The 25,323-nt window shown below is 39.3% G+C and overlaps 2 protein-coding genes across 6 annotated transcripts in view; one reads left to right on the top strand and one right to left on the bottom strand.

Annotated features, from left to right (window-relative positions):
- MFF (mitochondrial fission factor) overlaps window positions 1-11,215 on the top strand; it is a 36,664-nt gene extending 25,449 nt beyond the window's left edge. For 4 of the 5 annotated variants that reach the window (XM_079710476.1, XM_079710474.1, XM_079710475.1 and 1 more), the window contains 2 exons: window positions 53-137; window positions 1,251-2,106. In XM_079710476.1, coding sequence (XP_079566602.1) covers window positions 53-137; window positions 1,251-1,382 — 217 coding nt within the window. In that variant the 3' untranslated portion in view covers window positions 1,383-2,106. Of the gene's footprint in view, window positions 1-52; window positions 138-1,250; window positions 2,107-8,314; window positions 8,369-10,958 lie in introns of those variants that run through there. The other variant, XR_013811055.1, reaches the window with a different exon arrangement.
- TM4SF20 (transmembrane 4 L six family member 20) lies at window positions 7,289-16,416 on the bottom strand (the record flags this gene model as incomplete). The annotated part of the gene is made up of 4 exons (XM_079710478.1): window positions 7,289-7,580; window positions 9,509-9,660; window positions 11,071-11,136; window positions 16,234-16,416. 4 exons carry the CDS (start codon window positions 16,414-16,416, stop codon window positions 7,289-7,291), a joined length of 693 nt encoding a protein of 230 aa, XP_079566604.1.
- Window positions 16,417-25,323: the final 8,907 nt, after the last annotated feature.

Here is a 25,323-nt window from a genome sequence, read left to right as displayed (position 1 = left end):
ACTTTTAGTTCTATTCTAATATTAAATCATATTTTTATTTCTTGTCTGCTAGGTATGGCATTTCAAATATAGATACAACGACTGAAGGAACCTCAGATGACATGACTGTTGTAGATGCAGCTTCATTAAGACGACAGGTATTTAATGTACCAAATATCATATAATCCTAAATTATATTCATATAATACTCAAAGTGGTAGTTCCTAACATTTCATCATTTTCTGTCCAGTGGAACCCATGGATTAAAATATTTTATCTATCAAACTATTTATTAAACCATAATTGACTTTCCCATTTTGATTAAAGACATATTAAACCACTATTTACATGTTTTGATCAGCATAAAGCAGTATTACCAAAATGGATTGATGTAATTCTAGCCAATAACAAAGAATCCTAACATTTTAAGCAAACCAGTGCATCCATAAATTGCTCTGAAGCTGAGATGACCCTTCACAGTTGGAGCAAGGAGCCTGGGCCTTTTAACCCCATCACAGACCAGTCGGTGGATGCATGCTGCCTTCATAAGGGAGCATGAACTTGGGCAAGGCAGTTGTTCAGCCCAGGGCTATTCACAGTAGGGACCAACAGCCGAGGACAGTGCCGTCAACCAGTGACACCCCTAACAGGTAGAGAAGTAGCCTTTTAGTCCTGAAGGGCATGGGTGGCAGGTCACAGGGCCCACTACAGTAGGTTAATTATTGGGATCCTTTTAGTAACTCAGAGAAGGCATAAAACAGTTAAAGCAGGTTAAAGATGAAAAACTGAAGCTGAGGGCTTCCCTGGTGGCGCAGTGGTTAAGAATCCACCTGCCAATGCAGGGGACATGGGTTCGAGCCCTGGTCCAGGAAGATCCCACATGCCGCGGAGCAACTAAGCCCGTGCGCCACAACTACTGAGCCCACGTGCCACAACTACTGAAGCCCGTGTGCCTAGAGCCCGTGCTCTGCAACAAGAAAAGCCACCGCAATGAGAAGCCCGCTTGCAGCAACGAAGACCCAACACAGCCAAAAATAAATAAATAAAATAAATAAATTTATTTAAAAAAAAAAACTGAAGCTGAGTGACAGAAGCTCATAAGAGAAGAGAATTTAAGTGAATTTAAGCTGTCGTGGGTAACATTTTTTCTATATATATGAAACTCTTCATGTTTGTAATAATTCTTTTTACAAATTAAACTACTTTATAAGAATCTGATTGCATCATGCATTAAAGCTTCTGTTCATTTTTTGATGTTGTTTTTTACTTAGATAATCAAACTAAATAGACGTCTACAACTTCTGGAAGAGGAGAACAAAGAACGTGCTAAAAGAGAAATGGTCATGTATTCAATTACTGTAGCATTCTGGCTGCTTAATAGCTGGCTCTGGTTTCGCCGCTAGAGGTAACCTCAACTTTCAAAAATATTGTCTCAACAGCTGGAAATATAAAGAATTTGCAAACTTCTTTATTTCTGTCTTTGCATTGTATGCCGTTTTACAATCCCCACCCTGAAAATGTATTTCTCCCAGAAAGGATGGGGGAAAGACTTATATTTGCAGAAGTAAAGGTATATCCTGTCACTCGACTGTATTTAGTTTTAACCAGTTCTGCCGTAACACCTACTTAAAATTCTCCCTTTGCATGTTTTGTAAATAGGACCTAGTTTGTTTGTTGTTTTGTTTTGTTTTGTTTTTGCCTCATCAATCTGCACAGCTAATTCGGTGAATGGGAGAGAAAAAAGTGTACAGAAAATGGATTTAGAGAAGTGTCTGTAAAGGAAAAATAATACTTTATATCGTCCTGTTTCTCAAACACTGTTAGATTAAACAGTTTAGTTAATAGACGTTTTTGCATACACATTTCAACATTAACACTACTGAAGTCATGGTCTGGTGTCAGATTTAATAAACACAAGTCACCTCATGTTTCAGGATCACCTTCAATAAAATAATTCCTAACATTTTCAGCAGTTTAAGATGTGGGCAAAATGTGCATTTTTATTTTTATTTTAGTTTTGCAGATGGTTTTCTATAAAGTACATTTTTACTAAGTCCATGTGTGAATGATTTAAAAAACTACAGAATAAGGTACAAATGTAGTGTATTTAATAAACTGTCAACCAAAGCTATATTTGTGTATCAAAAGATTTTATTTCATCATATTGTGCTGTGAGCTATATTCCATATTATGTTTCTTTATATGCACCTAAGTTTTCCTGGCTCTGGAGCAAGTAAAGCAATTAATGACTTGGCAGGTAGCAAGAACCCACTTGCTTCCTTTCAGATCTTCATCCTGGTAGTGGTAGGCGCTGGTTTTGTTACAGCTGTTTTTGTAATTTGTAGTGTCTATAAAGTGGTTCAGATAAAAATACCTTCAGTTGTGTTGCTTTTTCCATTGTATTTAGCTGATGTACTAAATCTGATGAGATTAAATGAATCAATGAAACCAAGTGCTGGGAGCCTTTAGTTCCCAAACTTTTTTTTTTCCTTTTTTTGTTTCAGAAATGGATAGAATTTTACTTAGGTGCAGTATTCTCCATCCATCTTCAGTATCTTTCTACCAGGGCAGTGAGTTTTGAGAAAGGCAATTAGGGGAAATTTCTTAGATGTAGTTATATTGAACTGTTCTATTCTTGCTTCTCTCCTGTCCTTCCAAAAAAAAAAAAAATACTTGGAGGAAGGATTCTTTTCTTTAGTTCCTAGGGTTTATCATGAGTTTGGTGACAATTTTTTTTACCCATGCAAGTCTTCTGACTTTTATAATATCCTAATGATGTCATTAATTATATTCTATCTTTATATGTATATCTCAAGGTAATTTCTGTGAATAATTGAAACTACAAAAATGATTCAAAAAACAATGGATAAGGGCTTCCCTGGTGGCACAGTGGTTGAGAATCTGCCTGCCAATGCAGGGGACACGGGTACAAGCCCTGGTCCGGGAAGATCCCACATGCCGTGTAACTAAGCCCGTGCGCCACCACTACTGAGCCTGGGCTCTAGAGCCCGTGAACCACAACTACTGAGCCCACAAGCCACAACTACTGAAACCCGCCCGCCTAGAGCCCGTGCTCTGCAACAAGAGAAGCCACTGCAATGAGAAGCCCACGCACTGCAACGAGGAGGAGCCCCCACTCGCCGCAACTAGAGAAAGTGCGCGCGCAGCAACAAAGACCCAGTGCAGCCAAAAATAAATAAATTAAATTAAAAAATAGGTATAGTGGATATAGTTGACACCTCTTTTGTTGGGCAGGCATGAAAAGGATTGATTCCATAAAAGTCAAAAATGAACATGAGCAGGAATTCCAGGAGATAAGCACAAAAGCTATTTTTCTCCCTATTGACTTTTAACAAACACTGGAGACCTAGAACTTTCTCTCTTAATGGCTGTGCAGGGGTAGGAGATATAATTACATGTCTTCTTAGGCAGGCACTAGCTATAACGGGAGACTCCTGCATGAAACTCTAACCCAAAAAAACTACACCCTCAGTGAAAGGGTAAATGAGAAATCAACTTAGCATCCAAAAGGGGACAACAAAGAAACATGTCTTCACCTTGTCACAGATCTAAAAACAAAAGAGCTTGAGTCTCTCTAACTCCAAAACCAAGTCCAGCTACGCCAGCCTCCCTTCCCTAGAAGTCATTTTTCATCATTGTAAGAAAGTGGTTTAGGAGTTGAGAGGAACAGATTCACTCCTGGTCAGGATGGTCAGGAAATACTTCTTAGATACTTGAGCGGAACCTTGAAATAAATATATGATTTCAACAAGCAGAGAATGAAGAAAAGATTCCAGATTCAGGGAACAGTGGAAGAAAAGGATCCAGTCAGGGCCAGTGACAGAGTAATCAACCTACCATACTCACTAGTGCCATACAACTAAGTAGCAAGTACAAGTGTAGCAAGTACATTGTGCCACTACTTTCGGAACTCTGTTTAAAGGTTGGGTGTTTTTCACTTCTAGGAATACTTGTTGAAGCATTTGCTGGTTATTGACACTTGGAGGGATAATATTATGAACATATATTTGCAAGAGAGCTTTCCTTCTTTTCCTGCATGAATGTCTGTTATCCAGCTTCTTGATCATATTTGACACTGAAATTGAAATTTTTCTGGCCTCAAGTTTGGAAAAATGTAACTACCGTAACTTGTTCTTTTACTTACAGTGTATTATCGTGTCAGTAAGTAGAGACTCGTGTGTGCACAGCACTGACCTCAGTAGTAAGCGGTTATAGCAGATGCACCACAAGCCCTGCTCTTAAGGAATTGACAGATTAATGGAGGAGGAGGGAAATAAGGCTTATTAAAGAATTGATTATAAAAATAATTTTATGAAGGAGAAGGTATTTGAGATATATGCCCAAGAACAGGGAGAGAGTGTTTCAGATGGTGGATGCAGTAAAAAAAAAATAAATAAAAGTATAAAGATTCCAAAGTGAGATTGAACATGGGAATGGAAGTGAGAAATAAAAAACAATGAGCTTTGTAAATGACTAGGTGCATGTTGTATGTATGTGTGTTGGGGGGGTGTATAGATGTGCATTTGTAAGTTTAGGTACCGGGATAGACATGGCATGTCCCCAAAAGCCACCTCACCACAAGTGGCCCGTCGGCTTTAGGCATTTAATCCAAGGCTGCAGTTTCCACAAGACCAAAGTTGCAAAGAACTAACTTGCCAGCTATTTCAGCTGATTGTGCTACTGCCAACCATCCTTTCTTTTGCCCTCTGAAATGAGAAGCTCACGTCTCTGTTCATGACCCTGTAGAAAACTGGGGTCATCACTCACCCATTTCCAGGCTAATGAAGATTATATGCACTGTCACTGACTTGTTCAGTCAAATACAGTGAGCGGTCATGTTTATTTTGCTTGTGTTTTAATTTTGTGGCTCTTGGCAGTTCGACATTCATTTAGTAAGCGTTGAGTCTTGGCTGAAAGCTGAGTACTAAAGATAGGATTAATTCATTCAACAAAATATTCGTAGTGGCCCTACTTTGTATCGGGCACGGTACTTGGTACTGACTCTACCGGGAGTGAATAAAAGAAACATATCCCTGTACCCATGCAGCTTATAGTCTTACGGGGGAGAGTGAAATTTAAGAAACAAGTACACATTAAAATGCTATTGCCATTGTGATAAGTACTGTAAATCAGCAGTCCCCAACCTTTTTGGCACCAGGGACCGGTTTCGTGGAAGACGTTTTTTCCACGGGGTAGTGGGGGATTGTTCAGGTGGAAATGAGCGCGATGGGGAGCAGCGGATTCTGAAGCTCTGCTCGCTTGCCCACTGCTCTCCTTCTGTGTGGCCCGGGTCCTAACAGGCTGTGGACCGCTGCCGGTCCGCAGCCCGGGGGTTGGGGACCCCTGCTGTAAATGAAAGAACTCTAAAGGAGAGAGTAAAGGGAAGCCTGCCTTCCATTAGGCTGTTAGGGAAAGCCTCTCAGAAAAAGTGATACTTGTGCTGAAGTCTGAAAGATGAAGAGGATTTAGCCAGAGCTTAGACAGGTGGGAGTGGGAGGTGGGAGCTGGGCCGAGAAGAGGCCTCGCTGAGGACGTGAAGAAGGAAAGAGCTGATGAATAAATGGATGAGAAGGACATGGTCCCTGTTCTCTTAAATTGTCTTAAAGTGATGGATTTATAAACAAAAATATTTACGTTACATTGTGACAGGTATGATAATCGTGGTTTGGGTAAGTGCTAACTTAGTTTGTTGAAATCATGCACTCTGGGAAGGCTTTCTCAAGTAGTAGATTTTTAAGCTAGACCTTAAGGATAAATAGGTATTTATAGGAGCATAGGAAGAAGGTCTTTATACAGTAAATGGGTTCAGAAAAAAATGCCTATAAGTTCTTGATGTTACTGATTGGGGGGAGGGGGACAGCTATACTATATGTATTGTAAATTATTTCTAAAATCTTAAGCCCAGTGAATATAAATAATAGAAATAAAAAGCAGGAATGATCATATTCAGAAAATTGTAGATTTTGAGTTTTGTCTATTTTATAACATTTTAATATGGTAAATACACTGTTTCGTTTTCCTGTCTTAAAGTTTGGCATATATATAAGCCAGATTTCGAAAGACTGATTTTTTTCCCCCTAGGTATTTTTTATTTTTTAATTATTGTGAAAAATGCGAACATAGGAAAATTGAAGAGTGTAATGAATTGCCATATGCCTATCACCTAAATGTAACAACATTTTTCAGTTGCTTCATTTTTTAGCTGAAATGTCTTAAAAACATGACATTTTCCCCCAAACACATAAATATGCATTTCTGAAAAATAAGGACATTTTCCTACATAACCATAAAACCATCATCAGGCATAAAAAAACTTAACAGTAAGCCCTTAATATTACCTAAACCAGTCCTTGTACAGGTTCCCCCAGTTATCCCCAGCGATGTTCACGTAATCTATTTGGTTGAATCATGTCTGTCTCTTTGCTCTCTTAATCTAGAATAGTTCCCTCCACCCATCCAACCTTTTATTTTTCTTATACTACATTTTCTTGTTGAAAACAGGGGACTATTGTCTGTGTACTGTCCCACCTTTTGAATTTGTCTGAATAATGTCCTCTTTCCCTGGATTTTCTGTAAGCTGAATTAGGTCTAAAAACTTGATTGTATTCAGATTACTGTTCACACTTGAATAACTCAGGGGTTAGGGGCGCCAACTTTCCACGCGGTCAGAAATCCACATGTAACTTTTGGTTGGCCCTCCATATCCTCGGTTTCTCTGTATCCAGGACTGCACCCACAGATTCAACCAACTGCAGATCGTGTAGTACTCTAGTATTTACTCTTGGAAGAAATCTGCATTATAAGTGGACCTGCACGGCTCAAACCCGTGTTGTTCAAGGGTCAACTGTATATATTTAACCTTTTTTTAAGTATAAAGAAATGCAATATAAAGGTCCCGTATTTTGGCTTCCAGTATAACTTCTGTTCCTGCTTACCCTCCTCCCTCCCTTCCTTTCTCCACATACGAGAACATAGTTAGAAAATCCAAATAGTACAGAAGTACAGAAAGACACAAAACAAATTGAAAGCTTCTCTCCACTTTTCCCTAAAGTCAACCACTGATATTTTTCTTTCTATATGAAAATGTGCATTTACCAACATGCTTAAGTGTGAAAGCTTGACTTGTTTTTTAAGTACATCAAAGGTGACTTTTAAAACAACCTTTGGATTAAACTGACTCACCCACAGCTTTCTAGATAATGTTCCATTATTGAATTTCTAAAAGCATGTCTTTTAAATGTCATTCTGAAATGGTTCAAACTAGTATTTCCATTTTATTATTATTAAACTACACAATTCGGTTTCTTCGCTTAGAGACTCCTCCACACAGACAGCCAAGGAAGCCGATGAGTATCTGACTGAGCCCAAACAGGATCTCAAGAATGCCCACAAGCAGTAGACCTAAAAATACTGAGAAATGGATAATTCTATGTTTGTTTTCTGTAGAATTGAAGTGTAAGCTGTATGTTCTCCAGTTACTGGCTGTTGTGTTGTTGATGGAGGGGTTATTGAAATCCGTAGGAGAAACACAAGAGTCGTCAAAGAACCACTGCAGGTTGAAGGATTCTGGATGAATGGCACTGAACAAAATGAAAGAAATGATAAAGATAAGATATCCAGGAATACCACTGACCATCTAAAGAATGCAGCATTGTGCCTAGAAAAGGACATGTATAGTAAAACAAAGTGCTTTTGAAACATCGTGCCCAGAAACTATAGCTAAGATGAGGGTTTCTGAGCATGCGCTTTTGTACTCTTAACAGTTGTAAAACGTTGACATCATATATCCCATCACTCAACAAGCATCTACAGAGGATCTACTCTTAGGTTGAACTGTATGAAATATTCTATGTCTGAAAGGGTTGAATATTAACAGTTTCCTGTGGTCGCACCTATTCATGCAGGCGCTCTTCTACTGGCTAAAGAAACTAAAACGAGCTCCCCCGTTCTCGGAGCTCAGTTCTTAGTGCAAAACTGCTGTGTTGCGTCTGTTAAACCAGATGTACAATTTTTACTCACAAAAGACATTTCAAATACGTCTGGTTAAAACCTTGTTGTAACAAGGTATGGAGAATGAGGAACTTTTAGCCCTAACACATCTGTCCTGACATGATTTATCTTTGGTTTTCTACAGTAGGACTAAGTGTTCTTAGAGAGTTTGCATTTCTGGATACGAGCAACTGATGTGCAGCCTGGGAAGAACAACAGTATGTCAGCACGTGGGATATGAGTATGCTTTTTGCAGTTTGCAGCAAACGTAGGGTCACTCTTCTGTAATTGTTTACTCTCCGTAACTGTCTGTCTCCCCAACTAGAGTGGGAATACCTTGATGCTGTGACCTCCAGCTTGGCCTGGCGCCTGGTACATGGTGAGTAGCCATGCGCTGAGGACTGAATGTGTATAGCGTGTGTGGTTGAAATCTCTAATTTTCTACTCCAGCTCTACTAGTAAAAGGAGTTCTTTGGATTTTGATCCACAACAACTGTGGTATGCAAATTTTGAGAGATTTTTCTTTTTTAATGCAGCGAGATAAGAAAAAAGGAAAAAATTTTTTTCATGTAACTACAAAAGTGAATTCTAGTTATTTTCCATACTGAACAATATATAGGTAACGAATGAATTAGGTTGTTCTTTTCTTCCAGTTTTACAAATTGTGCCTAGATTCAGGCACAGAACCATCTTACAAGACTGCAATGAGCCATTTCCATGTAACTCTTCAGCATTATTTGTTACTCTGTGAGTTAAAATTTTGATTCATTGTCATGCTGACTGTGTTTCTATTATGTTTGCATGATTCCATTGGCTGCTGCTTTGTTTCTTAAGGCTTATAGGTAAGCCTCTAGATTTTTTTTACTTATTGTGTTTTTATTCAGTTTATCAAGTATAAAGGTAATATATGCTTAGGGCTTACAATTTTTTTTAATATGCATTTATTTATTTTGGCTGCGCCAGGTCTTAGTTGCAGTGCACAGCATCTTCGTTGTGGCACGTGGGATCTTTAGTTGCGGCATGCAGACTTCTTAGTTGGGACATGCATGAGGGATCTAGTTCCCCGACCGGGGATCAAACCCGGGCCCCCAGCCTTGGGAGCGCAGAATCTTACCCACTGGACCACTGGGGAAGTCCCAGGGTTTACAAATTAAATTAGATCAGAAGTGGAGAAAGTCAGTGCTCCCTTCCCTCCCCAAGGGCATCCTCCATTACCATTCTCCAAAGATGAAAGTTAAGTTTTTGGTGTATATTTCCAGAAATTTTTTATATACATGCACGTATGCAGCCGTAGATTTTTAAAAGACAAGGATAATCCATCTAAGTCAACTACTCATTTTAGACAAGACCATACCCAAAGCATTCTGAGTGCAGTGATTCCTCCATTTCTCTGCGATTGGGATTAATGTGCTAAATCCCTAAGAATCTGTCCCACGCGAGATAACATGGCACTGGGTCAACACCACACTATTCTAACCTAACGAGCTGCAGCTGTGTAAGACAGCAAAAGGTTACTCACGTTAAGTTTTCAAATGAAAATTCACAACTGGAAGTTCTGTTTCCTTGAGAGTTACAAATGAGAGGGCCCTCTGCAAGAGCCTGGATGGACACCGTCAGGCAGTATGCAGCTCCAATGACTGTGATCACATTCAGAAGTGATGAAAGAAACATCTGAAAAATAAAGTAGGCACATTTGCACATGTTGTTACATGTTCCCGGTCTGTTTCAAGTTTCAGCAGCATATGCAGTCTTTGTCATCAACTGCTGCCATTCTACTGACACCTTACAGTCCTAGATCTTAAGATCACAGTTTGATTAGGTGTGACTTTCACAAGAAGGCAGAGGGCAAAGTGCCTGCCATTTCATTAGACTTGCTAAAAGATCATTGGTCTTGCCACTGTTTCTGAAAAACCTGAACTCTTAGCTCTACGGGAACCTTGTCTATTTCAACGGACCACTACAGTGCGTCAGGAACAAAGATAGACTGTAAATAACTAGCAAAGTAACTATAATCCTATATAAATACCAAATGTCAGGAAAAGGTAATCTAAAAAATAAATCGAACTCATGGCTATAAATATGTACCCTTTTAAACAGTGGCTCTCACCCCTGGGAGCACATGAGAATCACTTAAGGTGCTTTTGAAAGATACTAATGCAGAATCTCAGGGGGGCCACCAGGCATTGGTATTTTTAAGATTTTCCTCAGGTGATTCTATTGTTCCCATCAGGCTGAGAACCATTGCTTTAAAACCTCAAGCTCAGTCAGGAATATTTACTGTGATTTCTAATTTATTGATCTACCTGCTTCCTTAAAGAATTATGAGAGCCCTCAGTGTTACTTCATAGCAATGTTCATGGCATAAATAGTCTGAAGACTGGGAATTTTGGAGTCTGATGGATTTGGATACAAACCTACCTAGTAACTATGCTACACTGGCAGGTTATATGCTTTCTCTGAGGATCAATTTCTCAGTCAATAAAACAGAGATCATAAAATGTATGGGTTTTCAGAAAAATAAGATAACATATTTGAAAATGTTCTGAGTATAGTGAGAGAAGGTTAATAAATATTAATTTCCTTTACTTTTCACATAGTTACAATTTTATACATACCAAATGTTTGAAAAAAATAAGTGTTGTCTCCTTTAACTTTACTGGATAAGGACAATTAACATTCTGCTCCTAGTAGTAAACCAGTCTTTCACATGCATAAGAGAACTGAGGATACTTTTTCCCTAAGTATTTTATACACACCACAAAAGTAACAAGTATATGAGTATTATGAAATTGATTACAGCCCTGAGTTCAGACTTATAAATCTTTCTTTGAAAACTTTTAGACTGAAACCAAAGATTGAGGAGAGGTCTGAAAGCTCGCTCCAAAACTAAATTTTTATGGGAAAACAAAAAGACAAACTTCACACTTTCAGCATTATCATATAAATTATTCTAAATAACATGTTTCTAGGACCAGCCCTGCCACTGGAGCCACACGGTGATTCAGGAGATGCTGACGCCTCGGCGGCTTTGCTGAGATGCCGGTAACTGCTTATGCACCAGACCAGCTGTGCTGTGCTCACCCCGGTTTTGTTATTGCAGCATGCTCTTTTCCTCGCTGCTAAGGACATTGTTGTTGCTGGAATGACCTGGAAATTACATCAACAGGAACAAAGAATATTATTACTTCTCATCAGATGATAAAGCAATAATCTTCACTTTCTACTTGCCAGCAGTTGTGGGAAGCCAAGAGGCTTAAGAGAATAAAAAGGAGATGTGGCAATATCCTTCATCTTGTGACCCTTATGATCCCCATTTGGACCATAAAGATTAAAAAGGGGGAAAGGATGGGGGATTTCAGTATAGCAATTTCAAACTCTTCCATCTACATTTTTACTTTGAGTCATCATTAGAGAGACTTGGATTTTAAATAGAGTAAGTTATTTATTCATTATTTTGGAAGGAATGTTTCTGAAGGAATGGTTGCATCATCCAAAATTCACTTTTTTTTTTTTACTACAATCTGCAACCATTTACCCAATTTCCCCAAAATAGTGTGAATTAATCTGGCAAGTATTCAGAAAGGAAATTGATGGTTTTGTCTGCCTGGCAGTTGGGAACTAAGAATTCTATCACCACTCTTCTCCCACTTCCCTAACTTTCCTCTCACTCCCAGGGTCACCACCAGCTCAGTAGTTTCTAAAACTTATGATTTGAGAATTACTTTTAGTTCTACATTCTCCTTTCTACTCCTGTATCCATGGTATGGAATGATCTCACTTCACACTGATGTTTAGAAATCCTGTATTACATTCTGTGTCAAGGGAACACATATGGCTGGGGAAAGCTGTAAGAAATGATGCCATGTTCTCAGGACTTAGGTTAAAATTTCTACTAATAACTAGTCAGCAGCTATAACTAGAAATTCTTCATGAAAGAAGTTTTGTATCGTTGAAGGGTTGAATGTCGATTACTTTCTTACACTTAATATATTTTAGCCATAAGTTTTTTGCCATCTCAGCACAGCTGCCCTTGAGTAGTTCTCTTTCTGTCTCCTCCCACTCTTGTTTTCTAACATTTTACCGAGTTCTGACAACATACCAGGCACTGTTATAGGTATTATACGTGTTTTAGTTCATTCACAGCCTCGTAAAAATCCTATGAGGTAGGTGCCAATTATCCCCATTTTACTGGGTCGGAAAACTGAGGCACAGAAAGCTTGAGTAACTTGCCTAAGAAAGTGGAAGAGTTGGGAGTCAAAGTTGGGCATTAGGGTTCCAGAGCCCAGACTCAACCACTATTCCAATCACACTGGCCAATTCTAGCAATTCTCTGTTCCTTCATAGAGCTTGCTCATTCTCATCTTCCCCACCACCATCACCCCCCTCACTCATCTCATTATCCTCCTCCTAACTGCTCCTTCCCCAGTCCATTTTTCCAAGACCATGTCCACATTTTTCCTTTCAGAGCAGGTCTCGGATTGAACAGCCTTACAAGGCAGCTTTCCTGACAAACTTCACCCCACTCTGACCATGTGCTGACTCCATGTCACGTATGGAAAACACTTTGTATTGTTATCAAGCTTTGCTTACATACTGCCTTGAACACCAACAGTCTTATAATTCAAAGGGCACGTGTATGTACGGCAGCCTAGCCATTCAAGGCATAGCTGAGAGCCCAGAAGAAAAGGGAAAAGAAATTTACCCAAATAGGTGTCAGTGTTCATGGGCTAAATTTCTTTTGTTGTACTTATAAGTGATACTGCCTTCTGAGCTTAAGGAACAAATCATTTAGAACAGGAACTGGCAAACTGGCCCACTGCCTCTTTTTTATAAACTTTTATGAAAACAGGCATGCCCAGTCACTTATTATCCATGCTGCTTTGGCGCACCAGCAGTAGAGTTGAATTATTGTGAGAGAGACTGGCTTGCAGAGCCTAAAATATTCACTACCTGGCTTTTCACAGAAAAAAACATGTTAACCCCTGATTTAGAAAATTAATCTGTTAAAGTTAGAGCAACATTAAATTATAACTAAAATGGATAAATCATTCCATTTCCTTATTCATGTAAATTAAACTCTGCTAACTTTCTTGAAGATTAATTTATTTCAGAGATGCTGAAAGAGATACTTTCATAGTTCCCTTCTCTTGCAAAGGGATTTTATAAAGTAATAATAGCTTATCATGTATGAATCCTCACCTGGTTGACTTCATGGCATGTTGACACATCTTTGTTACATCATTATGGGTAACTTGATAACTCTGTATTTCAACCATTTTGCCCATTCAGAGCTTTGGAAATTAGAGGGGCTCTTTATAGGATGAACATTAAAATGTGAAAGTGTGTGTGTGTGTGTGTGTGTGTGTGTGTGTGTGTGTGTGACTGAATTATAAGTCTTCCAGATAATCTGCACAAATAAGTAATCTTGAGATTAATCTTTCTCTTCAATTCCTAAGCATATTTGAATGCATAAGAGCTTTTGTGAAACTTTTTCTTGATAGTCGTTTGTTTTTATAAAGAAAAGAAGTAGCACTGTTTATTTTTCCTTACAGAAACCCATATTTTCATCCAGTTTTAGAAATAAGGCATATGATTTCATAAGTGAAGTACAGTAGAGCTTTAGACCATTACAACTCTGATAGAATTCAAACTTTTAGGATTCCTCTAAGTACTTGAACATGAAAGTAACAAACAAAACAATGGCTCATTATATAAAATCTATTTTGAAAATTTTTGTTAGACATAATATTTTCTAATGTAACGTTCAACAATTTCTTCTCTGTTAAGATTTTAATAATTGGTGAATTATTACACAATAAGTGAACTCAGTAAATAGGCATGATTAATATTAGGCTTACAATTAATCTATAAAATAAAATGGCCTTTATTTTTTAGAGGAAACATTTCAAGGAAACGTTTCAAGTCATTTTTTCAGGACTTGGAAAAAGAATGTGTATTGATTTTTCCACTTAGCAGATAATAGGTGAAGGTAATTACATAACATTTTTACTCTTAGTCATGGTTTCAAAGATGAAAAGGTTCACCTCTGTTTTGGGTTAATCATAAAACCATAAAATAACTGTATTTTATGAAGTAATCAGTAATGAATTCCATAGTTTTTATTATTAACTACTTCCTGCAAAATTCCCTGTTTTTGAAACAATACTAATTTAAAATGCTACAGATTAGAAAGATTTCAAGAACTATGACAAAAGTGCTTATCACGACAGTGATTTCTTCTTCATTAACTTTTCTGTGTATTTACAAGTATATTGAGAGTTCAGTGTTTTGAACTAAGTCAGTATTTTGATAGATGTAAAGGACATAATTCCCTTTGAAAAAAGATATTCTTCCACATTCTATATATAGCCAAGGATCAAGAAAATAACCTTTCTATCACCCACCTATTTGCTTGTGAGGCTAGTCTAGAGTTTGAGGCTCTATCTATAAAATGTCTATTGAAGTTTTCAAAGAGTTGTTTGATACTTTGAAGATATTCCACAATACCGAGTAATAGTAAGAGCCTGCCGTGATACCAGCACATTGTTAATACTTATTGAGGTGATAAAGCAAACTTAATCCTGGAACAAGAACGTCCAGGGCTTCCCTGGTGGTACAGTGGTTGAGAGTCCGCCTGCCGATGCAGGGGACACGGGTTCGTGCCCCGGTCCGGGGAGATCCCACATGCCGCGGAGCAGCTGGGCCCGTGAGCCATGGCCGCTGAGCCTGCACGTCTGGAGCCTGTGCTCCGCAAGGGGAGAGGCCACAACAGTGAGCGGCCCGCGTACCACAAAAAAGTCCAGATTCTCTGAAACGATTTCATATTTATATAATTTTTCTATGCTTCAGTTTCCTGGTCACAAGTTTATGGGTTAAGTTATAGATCTTGTTTTTCCCCTTTGTCAGCCTGAGATAGGTGGTGAGGATTATGGTGCTAATACTGGTGGAAAACAGCTTTGGAGTCAGATAAATCTGGAATTGGGTTTCACACCTACTGTGTGACCTTGTTAACATTCTTAACCTTCTGTTTGATGGTCTGTTAAAATACAAATGTTAATAACTACTCAGCCAAATTATTATAGCATTTAAATAAGATAGTGTAATGTATGAACCCAGAGGTTAGCACTTAACAGTGGTCTCTCTGTTTCATATCTAATGACCCACGAGTGTTTTCATGTTAAGTCTGGAGATGAGACTAGAATAAGACTAGAAGCAATAACTGATCATCATTGTAACACATATACACACACACACATACATCCAAACAAAGGCGCATTTCTCCAGCATTAATGAGACCGCAAGTGGGTGTTATAGTACCCAAGTGGTATAACAAAAACGAGGCTCTTAAATGCTGAGTTTTCAAACTTCAATTACATCCGCATTTGACTGATATGGAAACAAAATCACAGGATAAATGATTTGCTAACAGTAGTATATTGGAGACACAACCAGAATATCTCAATATTCTGTCGTGTCTGAAAACAGGATTTATTGCTCTACACAATGGGTACCACCCAGGCCTACTGCATCAGAATTCCCAGGAGAAGGTCTGTGAATCTACATGTATTACAAGTGCCTCGGGTGACTTATGATTAAGTGCATTGGGGAGTTCTGTCTTACACTGCTCTGCTGCAGATTTCAACAAAGATAGACCTATTAATAATTATCGAACATTAAACAAGCACCATGATGTATGGGTTGTAAGTAAGATCTGAGTCAAAACGTCCCTGAGGTCAGAAAGCCAGGGTTTCAAGTCCCAAACCTCTTGGGCCAACTCCCCTCGGTGCAGGCAATGCCATATTCATGCCTCACAATTATCATCCAGGAGACTCATCGGGCATGGAATGTTTTTTCCCCTTCCTATTGAGAACTGCCCACTTTTGCTGTATTCCCTGTAAATACTTAGAGCTGGTTTTGGCAAAGGAAAGCTGAAGGTATAAATTCAAGAAGTCCCGAACGCTAACTATGAAGCTTGGAAGAGCAGCCTTATATGTGAAGAAGTATGATATGTAATTACCCAACCAACTTCTATCAATATCTTATTATTTTTTGCCCAAGCTCCCTAGCCTGTACCACAGTTCATTTAAATTGTTGTTCTTCACTGATGCCAATATAAATTAATACCATACCCACTGATCCTCACTATATCCTAAGCCAAGACATAGCTCAAGGCAAGGCTGCAAGATGGTCTTTAGACCATCTTCAGTAAAAAGCTCCAAATCAAGTCAAATAAATTTCACACACCATCAGACCTGCTCCAATAATCCCAGGGAACCACCATTCAAAGCAAGAGATGGGGTTTTTAAAAGTTTGGTCTTCCTCCACTGAGTTGACAATTAGAGGTATTGCATTGAGAGTTACTCCCAACAGAAGTAGAACCAGCAGGCTGAATCCATTGCAGGCTGTCCATCCTTCACAGCAGGTCATGGTCACCCCCTGGTTCACGAAGAAACCCTGTCAGGGTGGCTGTTTTTGTGGCACTGTCTTGCCTTTTATCCTGAGCTTTCTAGTTAAAGGTCAGCACTTATAAAAAAAAAAATTACAGAAATCAGTTCAGAGTCCAGTAGGGCAGGACATTATTATGAGGAGTATTGCAGGAAGTAAGGATGATTTTACATTACCATGGCGTGGGGAAGATAGGTGATAAAAAAAAATCTATGGTTGCTACTAGATACATTTATGCATGAAAATCGGCAGATAAAAACAAAAAAAAATGGGTTTAAGATACACTCTTCTAACATATTTTACATTATACCAGTATGCCATATAAAAAGTAAAAACAAGAATATCCAGTTAAGATAGCCTATTTTTCTTGTTGTATTGATATTATTACCAGCTGTGGAAGTTCCTTATTTTGAAATTGTTCAACAAGAAAATGAATATATATGAGATTGGGAGAAAACATTTTCTCTGCTGCAAATGTTCTTGATTAGTCAAAATGTTAGGGTTCAGTTTCAGGCTGTATGCTCACACACACAAAACAGGCTTTCTACTTCTTGGTCTCTACCCTATGAAGACTGACTGCTGGTCCTGTGTTTGTTTACTGTGAGATGCCTCTATATTCTCATAATAAATTATCCCCCTGTTAGTACTTTAAATGGGTTTCTTTTTTTTTTTTTTTTTTGAAAACAAAACCAAAGTTACTGAAACCAAGGATAGAAAAGTATACAAATAACTTGCCATACTAAAATAGCAAAAGGAGTCAAGAAAACAGAAGGATTCTATCAAGATGGGCAAAGAAGCGGGATTCCTCTCGGCTTTGGAAGATGGCTAGAATTTGACACAAAAAGATGGTCAGAAAGCTATTTCATGTACCACTGTCAGTTGCAGAAAACCCAAACTCTTCTAGCTATGCTAAGCTGGAAGAAGGGTAATTGGGGAATCGTGTACAAAACTGTTGGGAAGGCTGGAGGGGCAGTCTCCAGGAATGCCTTCCAGGACATGACTACTGAATGGCCCCAGGGGAACTTCTGCCTCTGCAGTCCTCACAAAGGCAGGGAAATCAAGAAGCCACCTCTGGAATGCATACACCGTGGCAGCTGCAGTCCAGGAACCCACCGCCACTGCTGCTGCCACTGCCCCTCCACACCCTCAAGGGTAGACAGGACCCTGGAATGCTGAATTTGACTTCTGCTGCCACTGCAACTTCTTAGCTTTCATGAAAGTAGTATCTGGACCCGGGAACATTGCGGCCATGCAGAAAACTCAAAACCCCGGCCCCCCCATCTTCCTTCACAGCCACATACAGAAGCAGCAGAGAGAGGGCCTCTACCTCCTTGCTGTCTTCCATATTGTTACTGAAAGTGGTATCTGGCTGCTCGCCACTCAGAAGCCAATAAAGAGGCACATTGGTGGAAAGGAAAATTTGCCAAGGGGAGGACGGACTCCTGTCCAAAGGCCGACTCCCCACCCCACTGACAATCAGTGGGCAAGAGCTTTTATAGACGGAAGGAGGGGGCTACATGCAGAAACAGCACAGTCAGCTCTGAGAGTCATCTTGAAGTTGGTCATGCAGTGGTCTGACCAGGGTCCTCTTGATTGTTTTAAGTACAGTTAATCTTCAGTTCCAGGGTTGGTTTGTTCCCATTGCCTTGAGGCCTGTTCTCGGAATTGTGGCAGCTTAGTCGTGGCTACAGTCTGGTCATCATGTAGTTAACTTCTTCCACCTGGTGGGGCTTTCAGTATCTATAACACAGCTCACAGGATACGGCTCAGCATATTATCTATAGCCCCTGAGGAGGAACTAAACGTCCTTGACTTTGCTTAATGACCAAACTATTATTATTTGGTCTCCTTTGACTCTTTTCCTTTGTTTCTGCATGTTCTCACTTCTCTGATTAAACTTACTCTTTGGCTAAAGGTTTTCTACAGACAAAATGCAGGCTGAGGACATGGGGTGGGGGGCAGGCAAGGACCTCAGGGCCCTGCTCCGTTTCAATATCGCTCAAGGATTGATCTAATTATTGCAATATCCAGACTTAGATGTAGAGTATTCTGGAAAATGTAGTTTTGCCACCCATGTGGGATCTTAATTCCCCAACCAGGGATCAAACCCATGCCCGCTGCATTGGGAGTGTGGAGTCTTAACCACTGGACCACCAGGGAAGTCCCTGGAAAATGTAGTTTGTAATCATTCCAGTCTCTACTGTACCGAAAGCTATACAAGAATGACATTGAAATGAATATTGAGCAAGACAATTCACCAGGGTGATTTCATTTAAATTGTATGGAAAAAACTTTCTCTAGAGTAGCTGGGATTACCATTACTATGTACCACTTTAAGTGATTTCAATCATGTTTATGTTTCTTCCATGTCTTAGATGTCTAGAATGTCTAGATATATTTACATGTCTAGGATGACATGTAACATTTTAAAAATGAGTTAAAACTACCATTTAATTCAAATGAGAACACATCTCAAGAAAACATATTAGAAAAATATGTTTCTTCGAGGGATAAGACTTAATATATGAGAGAGAATGGAGTCACAGCCAAGTCATATTTGTGCCACTGGTGAAAACAAGAGGTAAAGCAAAAGCACTTTGTTTTGTCCTCCCCCTCGACCCAATGCTTCTTCTTCTAGCTCACTGCACACCACGGACCCAGGAGCAGTAAGGATTGTAGTCAAACACCAGGGACCACATTTCCTGAAATTCTCTAGCTTTTACTGTCTTCTGCTCACCCCATCTTCTGCTCACTCCATGGTTGGAGTTAAGTAGCTCCAACCATGCACTGAGTATGCCTGACAGTACTACCCTAGGAGGAATTCATGTGATATGAATGGGTATTAAACACTCACCCATGTTATGTCAGGCATTCTCTTCTAAACACACTTCAGTCAAATCAGTTGAGGCTGATTTGACTGAAAAACTTGGGCTTTATACACAGATATGGCTAACTGTCCACTAACATTTGTGTTTTTACATTTCATGTAGAGTGGTTGAGAAGTGTCCACCCAGCCACGGACTCCTTTTCCCAGTTACCCATTCCTCTAGGGTGGGCCATGTAACTATTTCTAACCACTGGGAAGTTATTTTCCTCTAAGGAGATTACAAAGTGATGGAGGTCATCCATTTTCTTCTTTTCCATCTATAGTTTGGAGACAACCAAGCTACTCTGGAAGTCATGTGCTGAAAATATCAGCTTCCACGGACCTAAATCTGCACCAGGTAGAGGCCCCAACCCCTGCCTCTTCTGCCCACCTAGGACTGCTCAGGATAGTTGACATCAACAAGCAATAAATGTCTATTATGTTAAGTCATCGTATGTTTTTGTGTCAATGTTAGAGTAGCTAGCATTACCCCAATGAATTCAGTGTGTCCTTTGTCTTTCACCTTATAACCTTCCAGACCTTTGCAACATATTGCTGAAAGTCAACTCCATCATTCCCACTCTTCCTCAAAAATATCAAAAGAAATGAGAAGCCTGTGCACCGCAATGAAGAGTAGCCCCCACTCACCGCAACTAGAGAAAGCCAGCCAAAAATAAATAAAAAACAAATCAAAACAAGACACCGAGATACCATATTTTCCTAGAGTTTTATTCAGAAATTATATTTAGGAAGATTAGGGAACATTAGAAACTGTAAGAAATTTACTGCACTGGTTATATACTTACTGTATATAACCAATATAAGTAGAAATACAAGTGCAGAAGTTCCACAAACAGAAAAGTAAATGTTTCAAAAGAATGAAATATATTTAAAAGTATCATTTCATTCTGCTGACCTCATTAGTGGGAATTTTTGCACCCTCAGAACTAAGCTGTGACCTATTTGTGTTGCAGGGCAGATTTTGACTAATGTATCATATTGGATTGAGAGTTGTTTATATATACATAAACAAATTTTAATGCCCACTGTAGCCAAAGTATATACAAGAGTCTGTGGGGTAGAGAACCTGCGAATTTAATTTTGAGAACTCAGTAGACTCCTGTGCTGCTAAAGCTGTAAAGGCTTGTAGAGATTCTCAGCTCAACCTTAGTATTTTATAGATGAGAAGTAAGACAGTCAGATTCAGGGAAGCTAAGATGACTCACTCATGGTTAGGCTGGGACTTCTGACTTACAATCAGGTGTCTTTCTGTTCAATTATAAACTTGATACTTAGATGAACCAGCTGGTGGACAGAAACCAGGTGCAATCCCACAGCATGAATCAGATCCCATAGACAGACCCACCTTTGGGCCTGTCAGCCCAGGTACGTGAAACACTCTCCTTCCAAGAGCATGGTGGCTCTCCACCCGGCCACATAAATAGGATGGCAGGAGTACCTAGAAAAGCAGATTCAGTATAATTTTCTATTTGGCAAATTGAGTATGTGTTACCTTGGAAACACAGCAAAGTACCAGTAAATTTTGGTTTTAAGCTATGGGCCCTCAAGGAGACTGCAGCGGAGTGAGAGCTTATGTACAAACAAGCCATCTCAGTGCCACATGCTGAGTCCTGTTTTAGAGTCAAGTCCCAGTTGGTGGTCCCTCCTTCCCAGAGGAGGTCTCCACGGGGGTGATTCGTCAATAATCACAGGAGTTTTCCATGCACCCAGCAGCACCCTTAGATTTGGGCAAGAGGCCTGAGGCCCTGCATGATAGGGTCCCACGTACCAAAAGCATATCGACATAAATCTATTAAAGAATACAAGGGCCCCTCTGCCACGTAGGATCCAGAACTTGTCCTGTAATCCTCAACATTCGCTGCTGTGAGATGACACACCATTCGGGCCCTAGGGAAATGGTGTCCACAGCCCTTGCCCTATGTCCTGGAAACGGGCTCACGACTGCGGTGGAGGTTTGTGGGCTGATTGCTTCTGAGAGCATGGAGGAGGATTTGTGGGATGGAAAGACATTTAGGCAAGAGAAGAGCCTGACTGACTTGTCAAATGCTTCCACAGAATATTCTTGTAAAGTATCATTTCCATAAGGAGTGGCAAGCATCCATTTTTTTGCATCTTCTTGTGTTCTAATTCCTTGTCCTGGAGATACTCACATGTCCCTGTGGTGTCCACAACGTTTGCATGTGGTTGCTGAGCAGTGTTTACAGTATTAAACAACACATATTTTTTCCTACATTTGTTTACATGCATGAAATGGGCTATTGATTCTTTACCGTGGCACTACATGGACATTAAACACTAGACTTGTGAATGCTTTTACTCTCATAATGTATCTGCTAAAATTTAATTACATATTTTTGAAAGAAATATTTTAGTTTTACTTAAATAATTTTAATTTAAAATGTTCATTAATTATAATTTGATTTTTGTCTTTTAATTTTGTAGGTAATTTTGAAGATTTTTTCCAAGAAAGTTAAGCTTTAATCATGTGAAAAAAAACTTTAAATTTTTTACTTTTACACTTTCTATTTTTTTGATGAAAATATATTTAAATTTTGTACAGTTTGAATACTTTTACGTTTCATTTTTAATCCTTTAGATCATTACTGTCAGTAGATTACAAGTTATTTTTTAATCTTTATTATTCCAAATAGTTAATAATTTGCTGAAATGAAGGTAAGGAAAGACACTCTGTAATAAACATATAATAATTTATGAATTATGTGTATCTCTATTTTATTACTCATCCAACATCCTGACCCATCAACATAATACCCAGACACAATGCAGTAGTGATTAAATTCAGTTGTCTTTGGTATTTTGCCAAAAGTCACACAGGTATACATATTTTTTCATATGGTTTTTTTTTTTTTCATATGGTTTTTATGATGGTATATCTGACCAGGCAAAAGGATAGAGGACATTGTAACAGTCTGTTAGCATGATTTATTGCTTTATAGTATTGAGACTGTACAGTCTGCAATTCCATTTGTACCCAAGTCTCAGCCCTGCAAACATTAGGGCTGGGCTGCATGCAAACAAAAGTGGAGGGCATCCGAGCCAAAGTACAAAATAGGCACACGGAGAATGGGGCAGGCTTGGGGTCATCAGGGTGTGTGTGACTGGAGTCCAAGGAGAAGTGAGGGGCTGGGGTGGCAGGGGCCACAGTCCAGACAGGCCTGAAAGCCACTCTTAACTGTCTGTGCTTATCCTGTGGGAACTGGCGGCCCTGAAATTTAGGCGTGGGAGGAGGAAGTCCCAGTAGTCCAGGGGATGGGTGAGATATTCTTCCTGCAGGGCAGTCAGTTAGGATGCTCAAAACCATGTCTTCTGGGAGGGAAACCCAAAGATGCCATTCAGTCGAAGGATGGGAGGTAGGGTTTGGATAGGTTCACTGCAAATTTTGCGTTCATATGGAGTTGCCACCCCTGCCCTGTAAAGAAGTGGGGACTGATTACTGTTCTTCCCTACATCACCTGAGGCAAAAAAAAATATTAAGAGAAAAGAGAGTGTGTTCTTTCAAACAGAATATCTGGTCATGCCTTGTTTGTTCATGGGATGCTATTGGGTAGAACACCCTTCGGGGAAATGTTATGGAAGGTGGAATTGGAAGGAAGTCATGACGTAGCAGGAAAATGCACTGGTGGTGTGAGGTGGCCCCTCCAGATGTCTGGCTTATGCAGGTCCCTCTGCTTCATGTGTCTTTCTCACAAACAATTTCTTCATGTCTTATGTTGCTATGATGTGGTGTATTTTCTCACGGAAAATAAACATTGTGTTTTTAAAAATTTTTATTGGAGTGTAGTTGATTTACAGTGTGTTAGTTTCTGCTGTACAGCAAAGTGAATCAGTTATACATATACATATATCCACTTTTTTTTAGATTCTGTTCCCATATAGGTCATTACAGAGTATTGAGTAGAGTTCCCTGTGCTATACAGTAGGTCCTTATCAGTTATCTATTTTACACACTATTATATATAAAATAGAAAGCTAAAATAAACATTGTTAATTTAATGGGATCTTGGTTTTAGTCCACAGTCACCATGAACCTTGACATTCAACTTCCTAAAATGCTCCACTCTGCCCATAGGCTCAACTTGAAGCAATAAAAATGAAGCAGACAAGAGCTTGCTTTCTCCACCTTCTTATCCCAGAGGAAAGAGGAACATACCTCTGTATTAGAGTGAAGGGGAAAACGGGAATAAATGTATAGCTCTTTTAGAGTCGTGTGGCTTCACTATGGCAGAGAAAAATGTAAAACCTCCAGGAAAAGATCTGAGAAGCAATTCTAATAGAGTTGTTTATTATGTATCTGCAATAAATAATCACGAGCAAAATAACAGCGAGCTGTTTTGCCCATAAAGGTAGTTTTCCATACAGTTTCTAAACTAGCATAGATTAGATGTAGAGGATTTGACTGAAGTTTTGTGTATGTAGAAGCATATATGATGATGTTTGTAGTATTCTTTAGAGTCATGAAAGCATATAAGTCATTGGGGAATTGGTTAACGTATAGCTCACTGCTTAATTCAATTCATCCAGCAAGTATTTACTTGAGAATCTACTATGTGGTAGGCTCTGTTCTAAGCACATGGGATACAGCAGTGAATAAACCCAACACAAATCCTTGCCACCTGACATTTCCATGCTCATGGGAGGAAACAGAAAATAAATATTAATGGATAAATATTGAGTACATTAGAATGTGCTAAGTTCAATGGAAAAGTAAAAGAAAATTAGAAACGTGGTGTAGTTTTGTAATTTCAAATTAAAGCATAGCCATGATATATGCTATTATGCAGCTTTTAGAAAGTGAGATAAATGCATATAGTACACATTGAAAGATCTCTAAAACTAAGAGGAAAAAAGCAAATTACAGAACAATAGAAATTTGTTTAGACGTGTATGTGCGTGTGTCTGAAAAGATCTGAAGAGATATACACCAAAACACGCTTCTGCAAATCTCCCATCTACCCACCACCCAAACCGCAGCAGACACTAGATAGGTTTCTTTGCCCTGGGTGGGTTTTTTCCAAGTCCTCCTTTCACTGAGGGTGACACTTAGAGGGTCCACACTTCCCCCAGGGGTCTCTGCTTCAGTTCCCCTTTGCCCAGCCCAAGGGTGCTACATGTCAAATTTGTAGCCCTCTTGCATTTCTTCCCCTGGGGGCTGCCTTTTACTCTCCTGAGCCAACTCTACACTTAAAGGGGAGCTTGTTATATTTTGTGCAGAATCTCTAAATGTTTTGCAGAGACAGAGGCTTTTCGGGGTATCTAGCCTACCATATTGCCAGAAATGGAAATGATCAATAGAATTTTTAAAGAAGCTATAAAAAGTTTAAATTGAAGTTAAAAACAACAATTAATTTATTCATTCCCTATCTGTTCTTGAAAGGAATATATTGACAACAGGATGCCACATCACGGGGAGGGAATTCTTTGCCTATCAAAATATTAGGAGAAATGCTTAGAGGAAATGATGGAGCCCTCCAGCATGTTGTCAGGAAAGATATGCCAAAAGCCTGCAATCAAATCTGAGTTATTTGTCATTCTAGAAATGAGCACACAGTGGTAATTATAACGTATATTTTATTAACCGTAAAACAAAATAATTTATATGCATCATTTTTAGCCTCATTTTTAAAGATAGGGTTGCAATCAATCTTGTTACTAAATTATTTGCTGTGAAACTTTATTTCCTGTTTAAATAGATTCAAGTGTTTTCCCCCTGTACCAGTTATCTCTGGATAATGAAGACCTCCAGTATTCCCATTTTAAAAAGGGGGGTATTGAGACTCAAAGAGGTCAAGTACTTTGCCTCACATCCCCCAAGTGGTGACTTAGAGCCGGGGTTCTAGGCCAGGTCTCAGTGATGTCAGGTTCAGGCTCTGTCCGTTCTGGGCGTGAAGCCAGGGAGGGGTGGCCGGCACCTGCGGCATTGCTCCAGCCCACCTGCTCTAGGACTTGTTCCCTTCCCGTTTCTCACCCTCTCTCCCAGACCT

This window comes from Hyperoodon ampullatus (genome assembly GCF_949752795.1).
Source record: "Hyperoodon ampullatus genome assembly, chromosome: 8".
Lineage (NCBI taxonomy): Eukaryota > Metazoa > Chordata > Mammalia > Artiodactyla > Ziphiidae > Hyperoodon > Hyperoodon ampullatus.
This window is presented reverse-complemented; position numbering and strand designations above follow the sequence as displayed.